Source organism: Xiphophorus hellerii, chromosome 16 (assembly GCF_003331165.1).
Source record: "Xiphophorus hellerii strain 12219 chromosome 16, Xiphophorus_hellerii-4.1, whole genome shotgun sequence".
In the NCBI taxonomy this organism is placed as follows: domain Eukaryota; kingdom Metazoa; phylum Chordata; class Actinopteri; order Cyprinodontiformes; family Poeciliidae; genus Xiphophorus; species Xiphophorus hellerii.
Genome location: NC_045687.1, coordinates 13,230,490 through 13,257,897, shown reverse-complemented (window position 1 = coordinate 13,257,897; position 27,408 = coordinate 13,230,490). Strand labels below are relative to the sequence as shown.

The 27,408-nt window shown below is 38.1% G+C and overlaps 1 protein-coding gene across 1 annotated transcript in view; it reads right to left on the bottom strand.

Moving 5' to 3' along the window:
• The window catches only part of cyth3b (cytohesin 3b), a 34,018-nt gene extending 11,811 nt beyond the window's left edge, over positions 1 to 22,207 (bottom strand). The window contains exons 1-6 of the mRNA XM_032587094.1: positions 21,858 to 22,207; positions 2,408 to 2,490; positions 2,069 to 2,133; positions 836 to 902; positions 568 to 686; positions 59 to 139 (exon numbers count right to left, since the gene is read on the bottom strand). Coding sequence (XP_032442985.1) covers positions 59 to 139; positions 568 to 686; positions 836 to 902; positions 2,069 to 2,133; positions 2,408 to 2,490; positions 21,858 to 21,876 — 434 coding nt within the window. The 5' untranslated portion in view covers positions 21,877 to 22,207. The remainder of the gene's footprint in view (positions 1 to 58; positions 140 to 567; positions 687 to 835; positions 903 to 2,068; positions 2,134 to 2,407; positions 2,491 to 21,857) is intronic.
• Between the last annotated feature and the right edge of the window lie 5,201 nt (positions 22,208 to 27,408).

Here is a 27,408-nt window from a genome sequence, read left to right as displayed (position 1 = left end):
ATAATAGAAAGATCAAATTAAAGTGAGACCCAGTGTTTTTTAGTATTGTATATCTCACCTTAAGGCTTGAACAAGGTTGAGGTCTGCAAATTCATGAAGCTCCACAAATGCCTGAAGGACCTTGATATTAAAGTCATCCCTGTAAAAAGAAAAAGAAAGCTATATTTACTTTAAACTGCTAGGGAAAATTGAGATAAACACTAGTAGTGCATTTTGGGACTCTTAGAGGAAAGTCGAATGCGGCAGCCAGGATGCAGAACCTATTTTAGCTCCAAAACTGTTGAGCTGTCTAACCGAGACACTATTGCATCTGTATTTTGACAGCTCTACCCCGGCCCCAAAATCTTTCAGATAAAAACCACATGTCCGCCCAGATTTTTTCTCTCTCTCTCTCTCTTTTTTTTTTGTTGCACTGCCTCCTGTGACAGCTCTGCTTCATAAATTCAGGCTACTGACTTCCAGGAGATTTCTGGTTGGGTCAGAGCACAGGCAAGCAGAGCTCACAGAAAGACAGGAAGAGAGAAAAGGAAGGTAAAAAGAAAGCAGAGGGAAAACTGGAGAGGTTACCGTTCCCCTAAGTAGTCCCCAATGACTGTTTTGTTGAGCCCTTCGCCTTTGTAGAGGAACTGTGCGATGTCCTCAGGGGTGTTCTGGAGAAGATCATTTTCCAAAAGAAACTGGATTCCCTGTTAAGATATTACTCTTCAGTTCAGTTGTTTTAAGAAATGTAATAAATCATTTTAGCATAATATAAATCACTTCATACAAATAAAATTCAAAAGCAAAGGTTATATTGATTCTGAAGTCTCAGTCGAAGCTTAGAAACCTGCCTGACCTTCTTAGGATCCATGTTGAATTTCTTCCTTCCCATGGCAATCTGTTTGTTTCTTTGCGAGGTTTTGCTGCAACAATAATAATAAAAAAAAAAACTATTAGATATGAGATACACTTAGAAATTAGCTAGTGACCAGAATTAGATGATTTTCAGCTTGATTGACCCTGACTGTCATTTGTGAAAATTGTTCTACTACTGTATCTTTTCATATTGCAGATCTTTTGAAAACCTCTGAACCATATAAAATCTGTATGCCACAGAGGAAAAACTGTATCTATAAAGAAAAAAACCCATCAAAAATCGTCCACAAAATTCTGAATAGTGCAGTTATCTCATGTCAGGTTGTCTCACGCTGCTGTGTTTGCTCTGTTGGTCAATTCTGTTTTCTAGGTTTTACTGCTCAGTCAAATATTGAATCTACAGATACCAAAATAGATAGTAGACACCACAAAGTGACAGCTGCAGCACTACATCTCAATAAATCAGCTCAACCCTTTCTACAACAGTTTCAGAAGAATATTATTTAGTATTTCAATGTCTTAATCCTTTGAAAACACACAGAATGTACACTCCATGGAAATCTGCACCTTTATGTTTCAGTGGATGCTCTCAGTGCTCCCTTGTGCCCAAAATAACCCGAGCCAAGTTTTACCAGCTGCACCTGAGACACACACAGCCTGACACATGGCCTCACTCCATCTCAGCCAATCACAGGAAAGCATCCACACAAAGACTGTTTGACTAATGTTTGGATAAAGGCCATTTTTTACTTCACTAATCAAACAATAGAGGATTAAGTTGTTCACATAAAACATAAAATGACAGGTGTAATGCTGGGAGTAAAATTAACAATCTCTCAAAAAAAAAACAAAAAGGAACTAGTTCCTGAAGTAAACAGATCCTGAACAGATCCTGAAGTAAACTTTAAAAAAAAAAAAAAAAAGATCAAATGAAAGCTGCTCCAAGTTTCACCTAATTTTAAGCTGAAAATCCTCTTGTGTCACAGGATTTGATGGACAAAATTAAAACTGCAAACGTTTCTTTATGGATTCTGGAAAACACTGTCGGCCCTCATAATTCTCTCACATTTTAATGAGGAAAGTATCACCCAAAAAATAATATATGTAACCCAATTCATTAGAATTAACATAATCCCTACTATCAGACTCATAGGAATTCAGTTTGCTATACAGTTCAGATGTACAGTATGCACTAAAATAAACCCAAACTCACCTCTCCCCAACACAGGTAAGCTGTTCAATCTCATTCATTACTTCAGCGATTTCAAATTTCAGCCGCTGCAATGAAAAAAAGAAGAAAGGATTCAGTTGACAATTTCATATACATATGTATTTGATCCATGCTAAAACAATATTCTAAGAGACAACTAAGAGACTACATGTGATATGATAGACGTGTGTCTGCATGCAAATAGAAGTGGAGACGCTGCATGCAGGGTTTAATGCATTTCATTATCATCTAGTATAACATCAAAAGAGTTTAAAATTTTTCATCCAATCCAAACCTTCAGCTCTCAAATGCAGCTAAATGAAAAAAAATTTTGTCACTTACTTCGATATCATCAAGAAGCTCTTTTTTTCTGCGTCGTATGTTCGAAAGCTCATCTCTCTCTTCCAAAGACAAGTCCTCGGGCACTGGAAAAAAAAAAAAAAGTGGGGGAAAAATGAAACGGCATTTGAGTGAGAGAGAGAGAGGGGCTGGGTTATGACGATGGATTAAATTAATTCATTTTCTGAACAGCCAGTCAGAGTCATGGGGATTAAGCTCGCCAGTGCATACCTGGTCAGGGAATCCGTCTAAAAGACATTACATATGACCTACATTAGCATGCCAACGAATGGAGGTGCCATTCAATTTAGAAAACATAGATTAAATGCTGCAAACAGACTGGAAAGCAGGCAGCTGTGGGGCACCATGCTGTTTCTGCAAATTTTACCTAACCCAGCAGGTGGTTGCTCTGTTCAGGGCAACACATCCTGGCTTTTGAGCTAACAAGCTAGAAGTACAGTCATACTAACTATAACCATGCCTTGCACAAGCATTAATACACAATTGAACTTGACATAGCTTTCCAAACAATCCCCACAGGGTGATGCTGTCACTACCATGATCTCTGTGGGAATGGTTTATTAAGTTTGATGTTTATGGTTAGTTTTAAGCTACACATTTAGTTTTACTTTAATAATTAGAGCACCTTTTTTTTTAGTCTTTGCTCTGTTTGCCTGAATGACTTTTTGCAAACTCTAAAAAGGATTTCTTGTGGCTTTCTTCCAGCCATATCTGAGATTTCATGATCAAATATTTGAGTCTGCAGTGTAATAAGCTGTTTTATGAAATATTATGATCAAGAGTGACAGGAAGCTTAGAAAACTGCATGTGGACTTGAACAAGTGGACTCATATCCCGTCCCTTTGAAAGCCTTAAAGGTCTCTATCATAAAAGCACTGCGAAATAAGATGCTCCTGATTGATTCTGCCACCTCCCCTTTCCTAAATAAATCCTCTTGTTTACAAAAGATATTTATTAGAGCTTTGATATTTTAATATTTCATTAAAATATTATTCCAATTTGAGAGTTCTAGAAGGATGAAAACATTAACATTTAATCATAAAAGGCAAATAAACAATGACCACAGTATTACATAATTTCATCTACTGATCAGTAATCATGATTTGACAGTCAGGAGTCAGATTTTTTCAGAACTGGATCTAATCGTTGTCACTTGAGGCATCAAAGTTAAAAAGACAAATCCATAACATGGACGAGTGACTGTACCTAATGAAATAATACTGACTTTATTTCTTATGTCAAAGGAGAATTTGCAAGGGTTTCACTTTTTATGTCTGTACTGACTACTAAAGCAGTAGTCAGTACAGACTACTGTGTTCTTTCCACACGAACACATTAATTTGTGAAGTGACTCTCAGAGCTGCAGCCCCCTTTTGGTGGCTGAAGGATATTACAACTCAGGAGAGATTACCTCAAGCAGCAGTGAAACCATAACATTTATTCAATAAAAGCAAAGATGACAAGCAAAATGTAAAATGTATGGTATGTGTCAATATGACCCCCCTTTGGAAAGTAACAATATAAATAAGCCCTCAAACACAATCCTTTATCAACTACAGAGATTGGTATATATAGGTGAACATGTTTTAACTAGAGGTGCAGGTTTGGTTTAAACTCCACAGTTTTATTTTTACAGTTCCTTATTACTGTACATTTTTCAATTACAGAGCAAGTATTAATGGCAAACAACATAAAAATATATTTGAGCTACATGTTTCCTTTGAAGCATTTTTTAACCACAAAAAACACTTGCAGAGGTACTCTGCGGTGGCTTGGATACAAATTTTCTTAAAAATTTGTATCTTAAAAAAACATCTATAACCCTTAGACTTTTTGACATTTCCTCAAATTATAGCCACAAAATTGAATATGGTTTACTGGGATTTTATGCTACAGAACAAGACAAATTAGTACATAATTGTTAATCTTGTCCACCCCTACATAAACCCTCATCAATTCTGTTGTCCCTGCTGAACAACAACTTCCCACATCATGATGCTGCCACTACCAGGTGCTTGGACAATAGTGTGTTTTATTTGGATTTAATGTTTAAGACTAACCTAAAACGGTGCATCAAATTAGAAATGCCCTGTATTTAGCTCCATTCATTTTTCAATCCTTGCTCTCAGCTGAAGAAAAACAACCACACAGCATGATACTGCCACCACCATCTTTCACAGTATTGCTGGTCTGTTAGGGTGATGTACTCAAAACACACCACAAAGTGTTTTGTGTGTGGACCAACAGGTTGGGCGTGTTGGCTGTGCCCCCTGCAGGGCTTACAGGGTAAATTTGAGGCATTGTATTTGCACTCAACTGGTGGACATCTGGCAAGGCTGGCTCTCTCAAATATTGGCTTACTGAGAAGTCAGCTGTCATCAACCCCTCTTTTAGGGTAATTAAGGCCACAGAGAGCATCTCACCATGCAACCCGCCTGCTTTACTGCATGCGCTCACATACAGCATTAAGTGCACCTTACATATACAGTGCATGCAGAATTTACATTTCACACACATTACATTAATTTCACTCCACACAGAACGTCCCAGAGGCCACCTACTTATCCCTCATTTTGCCATGCCACGTCAGCCTCTCCCCCCACAGACCCCTTGGAGGACCTCCCATTTGCTCTTCTGCACATCAGAAAACAGCATTCGGTTTGAGAGCGAGCTAACAGGAAGTAGGTCATTTTCACATGGAGCCAAACCAGATTGCACTTCTCCTACGCTGTTTCCCACTATCACACACATGCACACACTCCCCCTCCATCTCACTTTCTTTGTCCGCCTCCACCCGGGTGCTTGAAGTGGGGGTGAGCACAGATTCAAATCCCCCAGCTAAATCATACCACTAAGCAGCTTTACAATCCAGGCGCACACCCCCATGACTGTAAATAATGGTGGAAAAAAAGGACAGTTATTTCCATCCCTCTGTATCTCTCTACTGCATCTCCTTTTCACGTCTTTTGACTCAATCCCCCTTCTTTGTCTTGCGCTGTGAGAAAAAAGTGACAGAAGTAGCAAGGACTATTAGGTTATTGTGTTCGAAGGGCATGAATCTTGTGTTATCAGAGGGGAACAGTTGGCCATGACAGCAGGAAACCTTGATGGATCCAGACACTGCAGACAGTCACTCTCAAACTAACCAATGCTCAAAGTACTGACAACTTAGGAAAGAGAGAGAGGAGAAGTAAAGCAGCTATATTAAATATCTGTATAAAAAAAAAAATTCACAGAGAAAAGCAACTTTTCCGTTAGGTTATCTGTGCATTAAATGTAAAGTAGGCCAAGAGTTAATGGCTTATAAATGCCAAGTCTAATAAGCAATGCAAGGCTGATGACTCACTCTTCACATGTAAAGATGTCAAAGGAGCTTTTTAAACGGCTTGGCTGCACTGAAGAAAATCTTATTTCACGTTGAAAGCCGTGACAGGCTTTAAGAGTGTCCTCTTTTCACTGTTTTTATTGACAAAGAATACATCTTTATTAAATAAAAGACCGATAAATATATTGCTACATGTGGATTACTATGCACAGTTTAAAGTGACTCACCAGATTATTTGATGGACTGGGTTTCTGTGCTGATGCGTTTGCTCCAGAGGTTTTCTAAATCCCTTATCTTCGTCCATATAGTTTTATTGTGCTCATCCATCATGCTTTTTGTCATGATCTACATCTCATGACCATACATAAAAGATGGAAAGCAAACAAGACGGAGAGTTTTGAATTTCAGTTCAACTGCAACTGCAATACAGCAGACTGGAGCCGCACCTGAAAAACGCCATAAAGACCTCAATTTGTTTGCCCATCACTCATGAAGAAGACACCAAGATACTTCACCTCCTCCACTTGAGTCTAGGTTTCTGTCATAAACCTATTGCCCTCAGAATCTTGTTCAAATCTGCTATACTTTTAGACTTCTTCCCATTTCCATTTTCCATTTTTTTAAAGCTAGATTAGGTGGATTTATAACTCCAACATCCTTTAAAATGCATATCTGATATGTTTCTGCTGCTGGTTGGTTTGTTCTTCCTGACGTGAAATGGACTTTTTGGAGAAAGATTTTGTCTTTGCTGACGACCAAGAAACAGGTCGTTAAAGGTCAGGTCTTCAACACGACATGTTACCTGTGGGACTTCTGATCAGTTGCTCTCGTTCAGTCGTTAAGAGAATCTGCTGTTAGTGTGTCTGCTTTCGATTTCTGTCATCCTGATGAGAGAGTTTCTGTGTTATGCTTTTCTATATGGGGAGATTTCACCAAAACAATCCCCGCTTTCACTCATCCGCGTAACAGGTGAAGAGTCTCCTGAAGCCACAGTCACCTGTACTGAAAGCAGGAGAAAGTATGGCTGACCTTCAGTCAAGAGATACGCCACAAAGGAATTACATGATGTGGCACTAATATTTAACAGTTTTAATAGATGGAGGTGAGGTGTTGGAGTGCACTGGCAGGCTGCGACTCCTAGTTAGAGGAGAGACTGATGTCCTCAGCCACACACGTGGGATTGCTTAGATTTATTAGGTATAGTAAGATTAATAGACAAATAAGTCTACTGGGTTGTAGCTGTAGCCATTGTTCCTTCTTGCCACCAGGTTGACTCCTGGTCTTTTTTTATTATACATTTCATCGTTCATATCGGATTGATCACTACATTAATTAATAATGAAATGCAGGAGACTGATTTACTCAAACTTCCATGTGATTTAACACTAGCAGTAATATACAGAGCATCCAATTAAAACCCCCAAAAACCAAACCTGCAACAAAAAAAAAATATTAGACTCCGTTTGCAATTTCATATTGGCAACTGAAAAAATGCTTGGAAAATAAAATGCCACCTTTTATGCATTGGATGTTCCTATGCCAAAGAGCAAAGAAAAGCAAAGAGTGACATGGGAACAAATTCGAACCCACTGGGCATCTTCACACTCTTTGAATCTGTTTGTCTTGTTTGTTGGCTTCAGTTAAGTTGCTTCATAATGCAGCAATTGTAAAGAAAGGAGACCCTGCAGGCCACCTACGTCTGTAATGCGCACAGTCCTTCAGCCCTCCTACTCTGACTGGAAGCCCCCAGCTGGACTAGAAAAGGAGACAAACTGTTTGAGGAAACACAAACTGATTTTATTGTGAGGGAAACTATAACCCACAACACACATCTGATGCATCATTCATGAAAGCCTGGGAATCTCAGAGTATGTGTTAATGTCTTTATATTTCCACAGAGAGAGGACCTTCAACAAAAAAAAAAAATCCATATTAGGTCATATACAAACACTCTAAAATTAACCCCAAGCACATCTACATAAATTTTCTAGGCCTGACTGCTCAGCCGTTTCATACAGTGACATATGGAGCTGCTGTTCTGGTATAATCAATACATCATCATAATATTTCAAAGATGCACACTTAGCCTCTTTCCCCTTTTCATGGTGACCAATCATTTATGCACAAAGAAATGCCAGGGAGTTGATCTTCATTATAGACAGGCAAAGAGTTGTTGTTTTTTTTTTGGCTATGCTCACAGTTTTTATATTTGGTCAGTTATTGGTCATTTAAAGTGTCTGAATATAATTGGGTTATCAGGAATTACTTACGATGTCTTACGACCCAACCTTAACCAGAATGAGTGACCTATCCTGCTCTAAATTTTAACAGAGGTTGTAAAGAGGAAGAGAGATCACATGCAAATTATTCAAGTCAGAGATAAAAGAAGCTGAGTTTCAGTCTGCTAATCATGCACTCCTACACGTTTATATCCTCAAAGAGATTCTTTGTTCAAATTTCAACTGTCTTTAGTTATTAGCAAAACTAATGACTGTCTTGTTATTCAGCTAGGTAATTTTTGCAGGGGTGGTCAATGTAGATGCACAGCAAAATGGACTGGTTATCAGTCAATTTGAACTTCAAAAATCTATTTTCTTATTGGTGAATGTACCGCACTATAGTCATATTGGCAGCAACGCTAGTCTAGGGTGACACTGCTGGACATTAAAGAAGATTACCATATGCCGCATTGGTGAGGTCTTCAAAATAAAGTCAGATGAAGCAAAGAAAAGTAACAGTATATTTAAAAAAAAATATTTAGTAGTTATTTGCAGTTAATTTAGCCTGAAAATAGATGAGGGAAAAGCTAAACTTTCATTAGAAATTAGGAAGGCTGAACAGAGCACAGCAAAGTTCATCTTATTATCTTAAACTTTAACATAATGCTGTGGAACATGGTGAATTTGGAAATATTATAGTTGAGATAAAATTCTCAAAGGAATACAGGAAGTAAATTTTATTTTTGTCATGCTAATTGTGCAAATTTGCTAATGTTTCAACCTATAGATAGTTTATAATATCAGCTCCACAGTTACCTTGTCTTTGTTTTAAAATAAAAGTAAAATCTGTACTTTCTGCTCCTAGATCATTAATTAAATAATTAATGACCACTCACAGAAGAAACAAACCCCTGCTCTGTTTAGTGTTGATTATAACAATGACTGAGGACAACAGCTAAGTAAGCATTTGCTAATTTTGCCAGACTTTCAATAGTATGGTAGAAAGGTTGCATGCATAAATTGTGGCTTTTAATCATGACACAAATTAACAATGAAACCAGACACAGTGTGGCATGAATTGAGGATAATACGAAACAGTTTAAAAACCTCTACGCACACATCCAAGTCTGACAGATTTACTGAACATGGATTTTTGTTGACATCCTTAAACAAGGAAGACATGCCAGTTCTCCTGTTGCTTCTAAGATCTCCACTTTTAATCTACAAATTAAATTGTTGACTATTCCATTTAGATAAATGCTTCCACCCTTTAAGCCATACTGTAAGATTATATTACAGCTACACTAGCTTTAACAGCTTGACACAACTGCAGCAGCTTGCAGTTATGTTTGGTAAGTGTGCAATAATTGTTTCCCCCCCTCTGTGTTACACCTACTCATAGCTCTCAAAACACTCCCATAGAAAGCACTTATACACACACATGCTGACAGCCTTTTTGCAGGCTCCTGCTTCTTGACAGATGACAGTAGTGGTATGAAAATAGCCAACATTCCTGCAACTACAGACGCCCCGTCTGGTTCAACCGGTTAGTTGTGCTCACTTTGTATCCATCCTCTCATTTGTTTAATGTATACACTTGAGTTTTGTTTCAAACATTATGTCTACAGAATGTTTTAAAGATAAATCCACAGCTGCTGCTTCAGCTCTAATATAGATGTATGATTATTTGTGAAACACAGACTTGTAGTTTGTTAGAGTCAGGTCATCAGTGAGGTTAGGTAAAGCAGCTGTTGCATTTTAATTTCCAGCATTATTTCAAAGGCCGCTGACACTTCAAGACCGGTTTTACAGAAATCTTTTTCACTTCAGATAAAACTCAAGTCCAATAACCTGTCGACTCTCGTCTAATCTTCCTGCACCCTTTTCTTTGAATACTGGAAACCCTGCAGTAGACTCATGTATACCCTGGGAGCTCTTTGTGAAACTCCTGGAGGAAGAACAAGAAAGCAGAAATATGTTGGACTTCAACTTCAGATAAATAATGAAGATGGAAGGATTATTATGCCATATTCTTACAGGAAGATGTTCAAACATCTCAGAAAGAAAGCCGTTTTAATCACACACTTGAAACATCTAGCCCAGGAAGCAACTCAACTTCCCTTGATCTTGGATTAGATTTATTCAAGATCAGGTCCAACTATAATCTTGTTTCGATACAGAAGTGAATAAATGTTTCCAACCCTGCAACTATCACTTGCTGTTAGCCCATCTTAGAGTACACACAAACAACATTTCCTTCATGAAAATTAGATTACAAAGCAAAATCAGAGGGAACATCAAACACAATGTGGCCTTTTTGATTCTTCAAAGACTTGGAGACTCTATAACACAATCCCCTTGAAGAAGCACAGTCTCATCACAGAACCCACTAGTTTCAGTCACTTATTTATGAACATGTCTTACATATGTCATGCTCCACTCTAAAGCTTCCTCTCTCCTTTGAATGAGAGAATCCTCCAGTGATTGGTTTGTTTCTGGGTCATCATGCCAAAGGATTATACTGTTGTTTTACTAATTACCAACTGCAACTGCAGAGGCATTTTTCAGATAATCCTTGATCTAGCTTCACTTTTCTTTGTGCATCTTTTATTGCACTTAATGCTCTGTGCAATCTTACACCCTGTCTAGACAAGAACTTTCCTAATTGACCATGGATTTGACGGTTACTCAACAATACCCACCTAATTTAAAAAGCATGCCTGCGGTCGGGCCAAACTAAGCCCTGAAGAATTTTCTGTTAGGTGTAGAGTTAGATGTTTGGAGGTGAGATTACAGGTCCCCTCTCTGAAAATCATCACCTCCCACACAACGCTGCTGTTGCCATTCTGAAAATCTTTTTTTTTTCTAACACTGGTTTCTGAAGTAGAATCGAGGGCATCACCACAGCAGTCTGCTTCAATAAAGCTAACACTGTTACAAGAACCTGTCAGGAAAAGCAAGCAATGCTGAAACAGCTATTTACTCAACCTTTTCTTTAAATGCTAACTGTCCAATCCACCTAGGTTTAGCGAATTTAACTTGGTCAAAAAAATAAAAAAGACTTTTTGAATACCAGAGGATTACTCCAGTTGGGAAAGGGTTTATCGACGCTTAGTAGTGTAAAATTGAGCTCATAAAATGTTCCTCTATTTTCTTTTCAGACTTAGAAAATAGATACTGCACAAGATCTAACTCATAAGATTTCTGCAAAGATCTTGACAATGTTTACGATTTAGGAAATAAACTCAGACAAGCAACACAGCATGAATATCAACAACAAGCATGTGCACAACTGGAAAAGAGGGGTGCAAATTGTTGACTGGTTCTGAGTCTAAAATCTGAAAAACTCCCCAGTACACAGATATTTAAGAAGAAGGGGAAAAAAGAAGTAATAAAAAACGAAGAAATTCTTCAGCTATGAAGCAGAAATCAATGTCCATTTTCATCTTTTCCAGACAGCAGGAAGAAGAAAAAGGAGAAGAAATTGAAAAAAGAGAGGAAAGAAAAACATAACCGGTTCAAAATCTAAGCCAAGACTTTCATGAGACAAAATATGTGGGTGGATCGGATCACTCTGTCCCAGGTTCAGGAAAAAGGAACTTTCCAGATTCTTAAATTCTGGGAAGGCCTTACTGTTTTATTCTGATTTGGATACTGGGTAACATAATATCCATTAAAATTTTCCACAGATTAATGATAAAACTAAACCTTCTGATTTTTGCAAGGTCATAGACATATAAACATGCAAGCTTTAACTTGAGCCTTAATAATTATATTTTTAGAGTTGCTAAATGTATTTACAGCTGTGTTAGGAGAGTAGTTTGCTTTATTATCTTATCTGTTCTTGCATTATCTATTTTTATCCAGATGTTAATGCTAAGTTTGAACCAAGTAAATTAAAATTATCCAGTTTGTATTACTAACAGCAGTTCATCATAATAATCAGTAAATTGATTTCAAAGTAAATGAAAGGCAGCATAAGCACATGTGTGTCCAGTTGATAAGTTATAAAGGGTTTAATGTAACATTAAAGAGAGTATCAATATTTTTCATTAACCATTAAAAGGTAATGAGACTCAAAAAACAGATTAAAAATGTTAGACATGTTAAAGAACTTCAGCTCCAAAGGGAGAGGGTACAGAGGAAACTAATGTCTCAGGGATTTGTAAATGATGACAGAGCAGACAGGATGGGACTGGCTGGAATACAGGACTACAAACATTCACTTCCTCTTCAAATGCAATTGCAGAAAATAAAAAAAATATACTGACAAAGTTGTCATAATATCTACTGTTCCCATCTAACCAAACGCCAGCACATTTATTTCCTCCTTTTTTGTTTAAACTAGGCATCTGCGCTGCCTCCTGATAGCTTGCAGGCATAACAACTGCATCTCCAGGGATTTCTATGCTGTTTTCAGTAACCCCTACATATTCTGCCCTGTGGGAATCGCAATAGTTAGCAAGCTAGAGACCATTGACGACAAGTTATCAGGAGATTAATGATGAAGCAGTTGCATCATGTATATAAAATAACCAAAGTAAAAAAAAAATTAAAATATTTATAGCACCCATGGTCACTGATGGTGATGCAACTCTAGCATGACAGATGTCAGCAAAAAGATTAAACGCATGCATCAGGAGACCTGTGTCCAGGAGCTACAGTAGATCACTCACCCTGGTGATAACGCTCAGCGGCACTTTACAGCGGCGCACATGCGTATGCGTGAGTTTTTTACCCACTGGAATCTGCAGCAGACTATCAGTCACATCAAATCCTCAACTCTGACACTGATTTATGTTCTCTATGTGCTACGACTGTGAAAATGCGCACAGGAAGAGAGAATTTACACATTCTGAAGAGCAAAGGAAAGGATAAGGGCTCCTCAACAGAGGTCATGAGTTTAGCTGCTATCGTCCTGCTGGAAACAAGTGTTTATCAGAGCTCGTCTGGGTTCTTGAGCCCCTCACCTTTAAGGCTATTAATTTAATAAATTGCAGTCGTCAGAGCACCAACAATGGTCATCTTTCTTTGAAAGATATAAGGGTATTGAGAGGGTTGTGTAAAAGTAACCCTCTAAATTGTTAAAATGATAACAACGGATCATAAATCACACAAAAAACTGAAAACACAGGGAAAGTATTGATCTTTTTTCTCTGTTTTTTTGTGAGCATATACAGTAACCACAACACTTGGTGGCATTCCATGGTGGAGGAAAGCCACCATTTTTTGTGTATTTTTAAACACAAAAATGTTTTAAAAATATCCCTGTGGAATAAATGAATGGTTTATCGTATAATACCACAGAAAAAAATAAAATGAAAACTCGTCTTTTAAGTACTTTTGGGAATTTCCTTTTATGTTAACCAATAATTTATCATAAAATGAGTGATGAAATACATTTTGGAACTAACAATTCTCAGAATATTTTTTTCTTTGACGTACTAGGACATTTTAAATAAAGACCTGGTGGAATCTTCTAGTTTCAAGACTTAAATCATTTCAAACTATGAAAAATCCCTTTCTCTTTATGCCCCAACCTTGTGAAATTTTATAGGAACAAAGTAAGTGTTCCATCAGCAAAAGGCGATTGTAAAACTCTTTATAGATCAAAACATGGAAAATCCAAGAATTCATAATGGGTTCCTGTTCTTTAAACAATGACTGCATGTATTCATGTGTGTGTATGTAAAAGTCCCAAGAAGGTCTTCAGTCCTTGACCTACAATCCACTGCCATCCGTAGCTTTCCCTACTTGATCTTCTACATTTGTTTAATCCTCTAAAGAGGAAGGTGCGCACACAAGATAAATGCATATGAAAACACTGACAGCCATGCATATACATTTAGTTTTGCATACAAGCTCATATAAATAATAAGAAGAGTAGAGCAGGACATGCACAGCCAGGATGAGCCTTGTACTACTAACCCACTTTAGGGATCTGACTGCAGCTGTCAGTGGCACTTTTAAACTGTTCCACTTCTTCATCTCCCTCCACTGGGCATATATAAACTGTCTCAAGGTACGAACAGAACATTGTAAACACACACAAGCAGAAATGCACAGTAACAGGTTGCTCAAGAGTCTGTGCTCCTCGGTTAGAGACCTGCTGCCTTTCTCGGTTGCACGGTGTCATTGATGAGACACGACGACACGACTGCAGCATCGTCAGATCTTTTCACTGCACCAGCAATGCAATTACACCCATTGTGAAAGCAATAAGAGTTTAAGATCTAACAGCAAACAAGACATGAGAGGCAGGATATTAAGTCTGGACCATTGCACAAGCTATGGGAGTTTTGTTACAGTTTACTGACACATTAAGCATGTTTGTAATTCACTGAGCGTTACTAATGTCTTTTGAGAAGCTCCTAGTCCAGCTTCTCAAAAGCTGGACTAGCAGATGGGTTTACCAGGCTTTAGAAGTTGGAGGGTGAGTGGGAGGTGAGAGCCTCTTCAAATATATAAACTAGATGTCCAAGAGTTGAATGGATACATAGAAAGGTGAACTGGAATATCAGACTTTGCTTTAGTAAAACTGAGATGAAGGATCAGTCTGTGTTTTGGCAGCCTGTGTCCCCATATGAAGGAGCCTGAGCTCCCATAAAGCATTAAATCCATACATACAATAGAATACCATTTAATTCTTTTGAATTAAATGGTATAAACAAGTATATGATACACATTTTAATCAGAACAGAACCGCAGTGTTTTTCTCCTATTTGTGATCTAAATGCAGCAGCCCACAGATTTGGGGTTTTTGGACAGAATCTGACAAGTTTGGCCATACAGTCCGATAGAGCCGGTCATAGGTGCAGCATATGGTTATGGAGAAGTTTTTCTGTGCGGCTTGCTGCTTTATAGATCAACAAAAAAACAGCAGATAAGTATAAAGTGTAAAATAATTGATAAATGGTTTTATTTTTTTTCCAAACATGAGTCTGGATATCAAGTGAACCTTTATTTTTAGTTCACTTAACAATGTCACATCTAAATATCATAATTGATGGTAAAGTTGAATGCAGTTAATTCAGAACAATTCTGGCATGGAAACCTGACTCCAACTCCAGTCTTCTAGAACCACTGTCCTGCTCAAAGAACATAATCACAGTCCTTTATAGACGCAAAATATCAGTTAATTTATGACCAGCTTTGATTTTTTCCCCCCAAATTAGGCTCCCAAAAATCCAGCTGTCGGTGAAGGTCAGGGTCTACTATCGACATGCTAATAATGTGTTGCATTTGCAGAGTGCAAAGTCCTGAATCCACAAACACTCTCAAAGAAATACATATTTTCCTGTAGGTTAAACAATCTTTGTGCTCTTACATAACTGTTCCAGCACTCCTTTTCCTGCCACCTCTGTTCCGCTTCTCTTTCCTTTTTTCAATAAACCTAAACTACTTTGCCTACACACACGTTTAACACACTCTTTATTGGAAGCCATGAACCCAGACATTCCATAAGGGTCCATCAAATAGAGGAGGATACTACTTGTCCAAGTTTTATTTCTGTGCATGACTTTTGGGAGTTTTCACAGGCACTGCTTACACTTTCCACTGAGAAAATTAACCCTGTTTGCATCCCATCTATGAGCCCCTTGATAGACTTAAAATTACAAAGAATCCAGTGTGTGACTATGTTGAGTTGTAGATCCTTACTGCACAGCTAACTCATGAAGGGGAAACTGAAACTCATTTGAAAACTCCTATGTTTTTTTTCCCTCTCCAATTCTTCACATAAACATTGGGTCTAGCTATTGGCTACATGTTAAGTGATTTAAAGTTGTTTACAAAGCAGAACTGAGCTTCAGAATTTACAGTGGCCTCATATTCACCTGAAACATTTGCACAGAAGCGTGCAAACTCAAATCTGATTTCCATATGGGTCTGTCTGCTGCAAAGGTCTGCAGAGTCCCATGTAAGCCAATCAGGCAACGTCATGGGTAATTGTCACGTGCGATCAGATATCTTTTTGAAAGCAAAGCTCAACAATGGGCTCTTTGTGGTAACTGGCCTTTTCATTAGAGATGAAACGCAAACACTTTTGTGCCGAACTTCCAATCAAGCCAAGACGTCTTTAACCTCTCAACATACATCTAGGTATCGACTGAGCTGTGGTGAGTCAGACTGCTGGTATACGGCCACCAAGAGGAAAGATGAGCAAGAGAAAATAGCTGTCAAAACAGTGGACGAGACAAACTGTTAAACAGAGATGAATCATACTTTAGGGGTTCAAAATGCAGCCATCCCCCAGGAACCTCTAAAGCAGATGCTGGTTTATTTTGCACAGGTAAAAGGATAGTTTTTGGGAAGAACTGGCAGAAGAGTAGACTGAGAGAAAACACATTTTGGTTCAGTAATATGAGTCTGCATACTGAGATGACAGGGAATTTTGGATTGACTGTGGTGGTAAGATGAAAAATTTCTATACGTTTTGGAGCCAGAATTTTTCAAATGCCTTGACACCAGAAACCGACCAAGGCCCAAATAAATTTTATTGGCAATTTTAACAGAGTGCATGAGTTTGCATATTATTTGGTACAGCCAAATGTGCAAATCTCAGAAGCAAGAATAAATTTAGCGGTTTAAAGAGCAAATGTTCAGTTTAGGGAAATAAATAATTTTCATGCTGTCTTTTCAAGTAAATCGGAGACAAACACTATTCACTAAATCTTTGGGTCTCAAGTAATGATTCATAGTAGTACTGTATCACACTTGTTGAAATGGTGAAGGTCAGAATTCAAACCAGGTCAAATACCCGCAGCTGATTGTAGTGAGTGAAAGGGACTAAAAATGTGTCTCAGTGAGGGCCCCTTGTGTTTTGTGCACGACTTTAGAGAAACCCTCAGCTGAACTACATGCTCCACTGCTGCTCCCTGACATCCTGCAGGGCTCTCGTGCATTTCCACAGACTCTGTCTGCATGCTTCTTTCTATCAGCTTCCTCAAACCAGCAGTTCTTTTGGAGCAGACACACCAGGTGAAAGCCTCCTAAAGAGTCTAATGTGGACAAAGATAGAAAACAGGCTAGAAATTTATATTAAAGCATACTTTAATAGCAGGCTACTTGGATTGCTTCAGGGTGTCCCTCTGTTTATTACTGCACAAAATTAGTTTTTTTTTTCCATGAAGCAAGAAGCTGCTGGCTTGTTCCTACAGCTGGCAAATGAATGATTGAGATCTTAATGCCAAGCTCATAACAGCCCGAGTTCGCCTGTATGTGTCATAAAACCCTACAAACCACACACTGTAACGCACTGAAAGCTGCAAATTTTAAATGTCTGGTTCCACAGGGTGTAAACAGAGTGGTCTGCTGCCAGAATCAGAGTAGAGAAGCAAGGCTTTATCATAAAAACCCAGAGAATTGTTCAGAATTGCTTCCACAACTCAACGGGTAATTAAAAGTGGACACTGAAGCAGCAGGAGCAGAGTGTGTGTGTGTGTGTGCATTTGATGGACTATCACAGTTGATCACGCAAAACCAACATGTTTTGCAGGATGCTATTTTTTGCTTGATCTGTCTGACTTTAACAAAACTTTGTTGACTTTTGTTTGTCTGTAGAGCATTCATGGACAAGAAAAGAATAAGTAAAAGAAGCCATTGTGTTGCTGAAAGTTGCACGTGTCAAACCAAAAACTTTAGAGCTTGTTTTGTGTAACTGTTCAGTTTTGCTTATACCATGACCAGCCACAAAATAATGCAGCAAGACCATGTGTTGCCTTTTTAACCCTTTTTCATTTCGGTAAATAATTTCAGATGAATATACTTAATCATTCCGGAACAGTTTATATCTCTTTATTGTTCAATATTCTGATTAATTATGGAGATAACTATTCATGAGCAAGGCCAGCTCTCTCAAAGTTGGCTCATTTTTGCATCAGTAAATCATTTAATAATGAAGTCAGAGGTGGCAGCAAGGCTGTAAAGAACATATTTAGAAAGAGGCATTTTTTCTGCTTCATGCCAAGACAAGTCCACAGTTAGCCATTCTGTTATCTGCTCTAAATCTTACTCTCTCTTGCTGCCTGAATGAAGTTGCTCTGTTTGAGTTTTGAGCTTTCAAATTCTATCTATTTTGGAACATGCTTTCAGAAATGTTAAAAGTCTTTTGAAAATTTCAGCGTTAAGGGAAAGATCTTCAGTAACTTTAGTAGAGAAGTTTGAAATGACGAAGCATTTACATGACAAACACCTGATGGATAGTAGAAAAGGAAAGAAACACAGGGAAAACCTCTTTTTTTGTATTAGTGGAACAAAACTACACGTGCAGTTTTTTAGGATAAAATCATACCAAAGGACACTTGGACATGTGGACAGATGACAATGGGAACCTAATTACAAACCATCTTTTTTTGGATGAACTACTCTACTTTTATACAGGAGAGTAAACATAAACAAAAAACTTGATGACAGTCCATTCTACATAACTAGAACAACCCAAAGACATTGCAGCTCTGTTACTTGAATAGTTAAAAAGAGAAGATTGGTTTCACAAATCATTTTTCAAAGCAAATATTTTGGGCTTAAGTAGAAGTCATAAAGGGAGAAATTGAAAAAGAAATGAATCCCTGTTGAAAGCCTGACCTGGTTTGAGAGATGGTCATGGATGGCCACTTGCTGTTCGCCGAGTTAATTATGACAGAGCAGAGGGACTTTTACTGACAGAAACTCTGCAGAATTGGTTCAGTCAGAATATCCAGTCCACTGCATCTTTGCCTCACCGCCTTTCCCTGGCATTGCTCCATACTTCATCGGCAATTCTCCATGTTGGTTCTAGCACTTCATCCCGCCTCCTCCTCACAAAGAAAAATACATCTCACCACTCAAGTTACAACTACACTTCACCCTGTGTGGTAGCACGTGTTTCCCATCTTCACCCTCGTCTCCCTTTGACACACAGTACCTCACTATGTCTGTCACTTTTTGTTCCCAAATTGTGGCCTGGAGAAGTGTGAGCCACATTGGTAGTGACGACAGTCACATACTGAACCTTGTCAACCATAAGGCCACCAACATTAAGCATCACCCTGTACGGATTCAGCACCTGTAATCGTACCCAGAATGACTCCCCATTCAGTGCTCCTTCACAGCTCCCTGTTCTGCTGGTGACTCTGGTGTAGGCATGTTTGATAAGAGTTTGTTTGAATTAAGAGAACAAATTAAAGCATTTGTAGGCAAAAAAACATATGTATCTATATAGATTTTTGCAGCATGTGGCAGATTATATATTCTACCTAACACTTTTGCAAAAACATTCATGGTCACTCTCCTTGTGATTCACATATCAGTCTCCAGAGCAAAATACCACTTGTGTGCTTTATCCTGTGGCTCTGAATATGTGACAATGTGTTTACATGCTCCGGGCTATTGTCAGCACTTCCTGTTCATCATCACAGCAGCATACGTCTCTCTGAGGGGGCCACGCTTATGTGCAACACCAATGAAAGTCAGGCAGACTGAACACAGCACAATCCAAGCGTTACGTCCAGGTGCAACTTATGCATCACTCCTGCAATTAGTCATACCCTGCAACTTTGCACGGAGTGAACATGTGGTGAGGAACAACCTTTGATGAATAAAGGAGAGATGACTGGAGTAAGTGTGTCTCACCTGGAGATTATGACTAGGTGTTGATAACAGAGCTATATAGAGTTTGCTAAATTAGGAGCAGGACCAGTTAAGTGGGACAGGATCCCCTTTAGGTGAAATTGCTTGTTATTGGTAGGAGTACAAAATTTTATAGCAAAAGCATTCATACTGCATTAACTTTTATTCACATTAAAGCTACAGATGTTAATGAATTTTATAGGGTTTTAAGTGACATGAAGTAGCTCATTACTGTGAAGTAAGAGAGAATAGTAAGGTGGTTTTCTAATTTCTCAACTAAAAAGTGTGGTGTGCTGTTGTATTCAGATCCCCATTCATAGTTCTACCTTTCATTACAGCTGTAAGTCTTTGAGAATACATCTATCAGCTTTTCATATTAAGAGACTGAAATTTTCCTCAGATAGGACAAATAACTTCTTTCAACAGTCTGGACGTTCACTGGGTCCATGTTTTAAGCTAAACCATCTTATTTCGGACTAAAGTGTTGTTGTTTAGGATTGTTGTCCTGCTGGAAGGTGAACCTTGAGTCTCAATGCAACAGCAGTCTATAAGATGTTTGCTTCCATTAGTGTTCTGTATTTAGTCATTCACCTTCTTATCAGATCTGCCCAGTTTTCCAATCCCTACTAAAGAAAAGCAGCCACACAGCATGATGGTGCCACCATCATGTTTCACAATGGGAATGTTTTTGTTTATTGTGAATTCTTTAATGAAATCTGTTGTGCATGTTAGCCATAAAGTATAATTTTGGTCTCTTCTGACCTGAGCACCTTCTCCCATGTTTTTTACATTCCATACATGGAATGTGTATGACAAACTTTAAACAAAACCCGTTTTATTTTTACTTTATAGTTGCCATCAAAATTATTGTCCTGTCAACAGTCTTACACTTGAATAACTATTAATCTCTGAAGCCACCTTCGAGTTGCCATTGGCCTCTTGTCAGCTTGTGTGACCAATATTCTCTTACATTTTACTTGTCCGTTAAAGATTATGCCCAACATTTGGTATGTTTGTATTTGTGCCATACACTTTACATTTTCAGACAATGGATAAAGCAATGTGCCAAGAGATGCCTGGGACATTAGCTTACATGTGTGAAACATCTCAAAGACGTTCTCCCTGACCTGTCTGATGTGTTTCTTGGTCTTCAGGATTATGCTAGTTGACTAATGTTCTCTGACAAACCTTCAAAGGCTAAAACACAGTTTATGTACCCGGTCTATATTTAGATTAAATTACTCACAGGTGGACACAATTTTGTGACTTGTGAAGAGAGTTTGTTGGATCAGATTTTATTTAGGGGTATCAGATAGAAGGGGTCAAAATGAATGCTGCACTTTTCATATGTTTCTTTGATAAAAAAAGATGTTTGAAAACCATATATCATTGTCCTTCAAGATTAAGTCAAACTTTGTACTGGAAACAACGAGGCACATTGAAGTTTGTGACAAATTGTGTAAAAGTACAAGGGGTCTGAATACTTTTGCAAGGCACTGCTCCTTTATGCAAAACCTCAAAAAAGGCTCTGCAAAATCTGTTTATTAAATATTTAAATTTTGGACTCTAGCCTGTGCCGAGTCAGTTTAAGGGGAATTCCTACTTACTAAACTGGCCATGACTGAAAGATATTTAGAGATGCAGCACAAATATTTATGGATCTAGTTTCATTGCATACTGTTTAGTCAGTGGGCTGGAGCTTGCACATCTGCGTTTACTTTAAAAGTGTGCTGCACTTCCAAAAATTGCCCTGTATAGTCTACAAAAACACGAACATTTTCCAGGCAAATCTTTGGAATGCCTCCTCTTGAAGATCTTAACGCTTTTTTTATTCAGTCAGTATGAATCCACCTTATTTGCTTCAGTGACCATAAAAACATAAAGGAGACCTGTTGGCACAGCTGGCGAAGGCGCAGAGAAACACCTCCATTCACTTCAGCGCCAGTCTTCAGTAATGACAGTGACGCCCTGTCAATCACGCATACTTATCCATTCACACCGGATGGCCTTGCTGAGTCTTAATCATCACCTGTCAAGTCCGGGTCAGCCTTTCTGCCCTAATTAAACCTGTCCAGCACACATGGAGCGAGCCCGTCAAAGTGAACCTGAAACCATCTCACGGTGAAAATACCATTTCCATTTGGGACGTCAGTCCTAGAAAATACTATTCGTGTTGTGATGCTGCATGTGCTAATGACTAATAACAGCAATAATGCTGATGGAAATAGGTCGAAGCAGAAATATATCAGAGGTGTGAATTGCGTGGAATAATTGAGTCTACCTTGGTTATCCTCGTCCATGTCTGCAGCGGGCAAAAATCTAAATCTCCCGAAAAATCGTACAGAGAAACTTCCGATGCGTCTATTTTACTCCTGGGTGAACGTCCTATTTTCCAGGACGCATTTGGCGTTCAGGTAGTCTCATAGGCAGGAGCGTCTCCTCTCAGGAGATATTGTGGCCATTTACCCCTCTCACACAGTCCCAGGTCCCGTCCTCCGGGGCCCGTGTGTCCGTCCGGTACTGAACGACGGGTCTCTGCAGCGGCGGCAGATTGTCTTTAAGCTCACAGTGGCGCTCGTTATCCCTCTAAATACGCCTTCACTCCACTAGTATAGGCAGAGCGGCTGATGAGACGGCTGCAGTAAAGGTGTTCACGCTCTGACCGGAAATAGAGCCCGCTGTTGAGTCTGTTTGCATCAGAATAAAGGCAGCGGGACTCACTATAGAATATGCGACGGAGTCTTAAAACTGAGGCTTTTACTTTGAAGTGTTCCCCAGGAAACCAGTTTCTGATTGTTTTTGTGAGTATTACGTGTTAATCCAATCCCAGCTATGCTGCACAGCTCGAGCTGCGCGTCAGCGTTGATCAGCCGTCACGTGACTCAAAGCGGCATTCACCCTAATAAATACAGTAAACTCGTTATATTTTAGGCAATGTATGGTTTGATTTTTAAAAATATATATATATTTAATTTCAGAACTTTGAAATTTGTCATTTATATTTACCAGATATATTACTAATAAAAACAAATATTGTGCTCAAAAGACTGGATCTTTTTGTTTTTAGTAAAAATAAACAAATAAATAAAAATAAATAAATAAATAAAATTCCAGTCCAAAATAAGCAAATGGTCATGAAAATGACCAAGGACATACCAGGTAGTAGATGGAGGGAAACAAAGTATAAAATGGCTTCATTTTAGATGGAAATTTGAATAAAGTCAAAATTGATCAAGTTTGGTCTTCATCCTCACCATCCTTCACAAACTGATAAACATTTTGTTGTTAAAGTTTCAAAAACTTTACGGGTTTTTTATGAATAAGGAGACGTGAGTTGACTCACTGGACATTTATTGGGAACATTAGGGTAAAGGGAACACATGCAGCCACCGGCAGTCTCAGTCTGGAAAAACAATGTTTTCTAATTAGATACCTCTCTAAATCATAACATAATCCATGACACGGTGGATGTCTAAGTAGATACTCCAGTGATGCGCTTCATTATCAATATACGGTACATCGTCTGGGCACTGTTCAGAACAATATGGACTTGGGGAGTCATCGTCTCTCTGTGTGCCTGTTGGCATTATCTGCTCTAGTCCTGTCCAGTCTGACCCAGCTGGTTGTATTTATCTAAACCACTGAGTCTCAGCTGATTTTCCACATATTCCTTTCCTATTAAACTGGCACTTAGAAACGTATTCATGCCCATCTATAGATATCTCTGGACCCCCTCTCAATAATGCTTTTTCTATCTCAACACTATTGATAAGTAAATTTATTAATTTATTTGTTTTCTATATAACAATAGAGCACAACACATTTGTGGGTTCTGAATGCAAGGAAAACCAACAACTGTGCACTAGGTAAAATATTAAATGCGACATAGCAAGGACATATGCTAAAGAAGTATGTGAATACTATACTAGGTGAATCTTTGGGGATCAAAAATCAGGTTTATTATGGTGCAATGTCTCAAGATGAAGAACAGCTCTGTATTTTATATTCCTCTGTATTATACTTTTAAACCTGTGAAAACATTAAGTGCTCCAAAACAAAGTACTCTTACATTTATATGCTGTGGCAGGTTTTAGCTGATTAAATATGACAACATGTACATAATTTTTTTTTTTTTTTAATTAGAATTAAATCTCATTAAATTAACAATTCAGTGGTTAAATAGCTTTGTAAAATATCTTATATGCAAGTAAATGTACTAGACATTTAACATCAAAACTTGTAATAAAGAGTTCAATTGATATTTCAGTCCAAAAATGAGCTCTGGTGTTTAAATATGCAACACATTTCAAATCCATCATGGAATGATTTTTGAGGATGCTGTGAGGCACTGGTGCCCAGAAATGTCTCCAAAAGTGATTCATCAAATTAATTTAACTACTCAGCTGCACACATTGCTGCTAGCCATCATGTACCACGCAGACACACAAATAGGTCACAGCCCAGAGTATGACAGAATATTTCCAGTCTGGATTTTGGGCACTTCTGGATGACATCCACACTCAGAGATATTTTCAGAAGTTGTTTCTTTGACACATGTGGTTTCAATTATAGCATTCCTTCCTCCACAGGCAAGGAGGGGGTCTCACTTCCTGTGCACATTACTCCAGTGGTCAAGCATGAACAGATGTTGTAATTTATTCATTCGTTTATTCGTAGGTGTCACTTTGAGAAAAATGTCTCCGCCTCAGTCTAAACAAAAAAATATATTATCCAGCCAAACATAACCAGTCCGTCTGACGTTATTTCATCTACAGGAAGGATTGCTTGTCTCCGTTTTAGAGGAAACATTTTTTTCTTCTGCTTCAGATATGATCAGACCGAGATTCCCAATCTTTGATGCAAATGTCAACAGTCTTCTTCACCTTAACCTTTAGCTTCAGTTTTGTTTTTTTGTTTTTTGCTAATGCAGAAAAGAACTGAGCAGATACAGAACAACTCAAACTATTTACTTTCTGCAAGTCCAAATAATTAGACAATGCATGTTGGGTCCAGTTAAATCACCCCTGGTTTATACTGGATAACCCAAATCCAGATCCTAAAAATTAGATTTGGATGAGGGTCATGCGTGAACAATGGAATATTTGAGAAAAAAAAAAAGCATCAAGGAAAAAAAGCATTTCCACTTAACCATGCAAGGAATGGGACAGAAAAATATAGAAATATATGTACCAGAGGAAAGGCTAGGCTCTATTAGTTTGGGACTGAAGAACAGTTTCTATATTGGATGAAGATTTATTGCACAAATTTTTATCTAATATTGTTACACAGCTGGCATGGTCATTAACCAGATGAGTTAGTTAATTGCACTGGTTTTCCAATTTGCAGCAACAACACAGATAAGTTGGCTTGCAAGTGTTTGAACTCAGCATAAAAAGCTGCCATCACTGTTGTCCACTTTGACTCACTCTGGGAGCTCTCTAAATAACCTCAAATTCTCTTTTGAGTATGTCTGAACCAAAGATTAATAGTCTTCAATAATGTTTTGTCTTTTGGTTCTGATTAGCTCTACATGAATTTTTCTGTTACATTGTTTAATGTTGATTCCAACATTTCTAAGGATAGTTAAAGGACCACTAGGACTTGTGTCACAGTTGGAGAATAATGAGGTTACATATTTTACAGCCCACTTCCCTCACAAAGAGCATGCTTCTTCAATTACAAATAAAAAAAAACAATAATATTTCTGGAGCTTTCACACAATGTTTATGTGTTAATGAGTTATAATTAAAATATCTGTCTGGCCCAAATCTCCTCTGCAGTGAACAAAAGTCAACAGATACTGAATTTAATAATAAAAACAATAAATTCTCACTGTGTAAAGTCTACGAGGTTGTGTTGAGATTTTTCAAACAGAAGCCCTAAAGTGACCCCAGTTCAAGGGGCTTGAAGTGAACATGTGTGGGGATGCGTCGCGTCCTGCAGAGGGTACGTACCCTGAGGGAGGAGCATGTCTGGCAGATTAGGCCAGCCATCATGGAAAACGTCTGCTCTGCTCCTGACCGATTTCACGTGACCTGATTGAGCAGTCAAAGCACTTCATATGCTCCAATCACCACAGAAATTCCCAGAGGCTGATCACCTCTTGCATTTAGAGCCTCTTGCCCCTCATGTTAGTAATTACTCATGCAATCAGCCCCCTGACAACTCTGCCATAAATCGCAGAGATGTTTTCCGTCTATGCTGAAATGTATTTTAGCATATTAAGTCTTTCAGTAAATGCCTGTAATTTGAAGCTTATTGTAAAACTCTAGCAATCCCTAATGTAAATACACTTATGCACTTCACACACTCTTCCTTGACTTTTCAACTACTTTAATTGCTTTTCTGCAGGTCAGTTCTAAATGTCCTCGCTGCACTACAAGATTGAGTCAAAATAAAACTCTTTTCCTGCAAGTGGTTTACGGTAATCTTCAAAATATGACAAATACACAATCTTGATTTTTGTTTGAAAGCCGCTAAAAGATAGTAAAAGTTTATCCTAGCCATACAAAGAATCTTTTAATCTTATGTCATCATATTTTAACATGAAACCCCATGCAGTCTTTAAATGTTTCATGACTAAGTATTAAATTTGTCTGCATTATTATTGATTTATTAATCTTTAGATGTGAAGATGTTTTTGTTTTTGTTTTTTTTCATAAAATGATTACATGTTTTAGGAAATTAGTCATTCAAAAACCGCCCCTACTTTGAGGTGATATGTCTGAATATCAGATATGGCCATATGGTCTCTCTGCTTAAATAATTTGGTTTTGACAAAAATTTTAAAAAATCTATTTCTTTATGACTGTTTGATATTTGCTTCTGTTGTTATTTCATTTCTTTTTGTTTTCTTCAGAAATCTCCTCGTGCTTCATTTATTTAATCAAGATCACTCAATGGAAACTTTGGGAACTTTTCTTTTTGATTGATTTGAAGATTATAATACTGATTGATTTTGGATAAATTGTGTAATTTAACATTGCCTTATCAGTCTACACATGTAGCCAAACCAAAGGATGTGACCGGGTCAGGCATGTTCTTCCTGCGGTGACCATTGATCGGAGTGGACTTTTAGGGTGAGGCCGTGTGTTTTTTTTTTGAGTGTCAAAGGTCACAGGACGCTCAGAGTGGCAGGATTTCCTCCTTCAGTCTCCACATTTTAAAGCCCAGCTCTGCACTCTTGACCATGCCTTTCCTGCCACCATCTGACTGAAGGGGAATGTTGAGTTGATTTTCTTGCGTCCAAGGCACATATGAGTGGAGTCTTTATTTGGGCTCACAAAGGCAGCAGTGTTTGTCTGAGACCTTGAACGTAAAGCTGGGAGTGAGCTCCTATTTCTGAAGAATATGTCTTTCAGATCCTTCCTCAATTACAAAACAAACTATAGAGTCAATACTAATCGTATATTTCAGTCTTTACAGGTTTATATATGCTGTATTCTGAATGGTAAGACTATAAAAAGAATAAATATGTACATATTATTGAATACACTTTACATTACAGACCTTGAGAGCATGTCAGCAAGAAGCAATGCCTACATAAAGGTCCTAAATGAAGACAGATTTCTGAAAACATTTAAAGTATTAATGTACAATCACATAAAAAAAAAAGAAACACAAACTGGATTATAACTGTCCAGCTTTTTCTAATTACAAACAAGAAAGTTCAAGTATGAGTAATACAAAATGTCACACTGACACCTACCAAAATACACCCATATTTGCATTCTCTTTTTTTTCCTGACCTATTTCAAGCCTGCAAAGTGACTGCTGCAAATAAATAAAAAAATACCCCACCTCCCTCTTTCACATTTCCTTTTGCTTCCTTC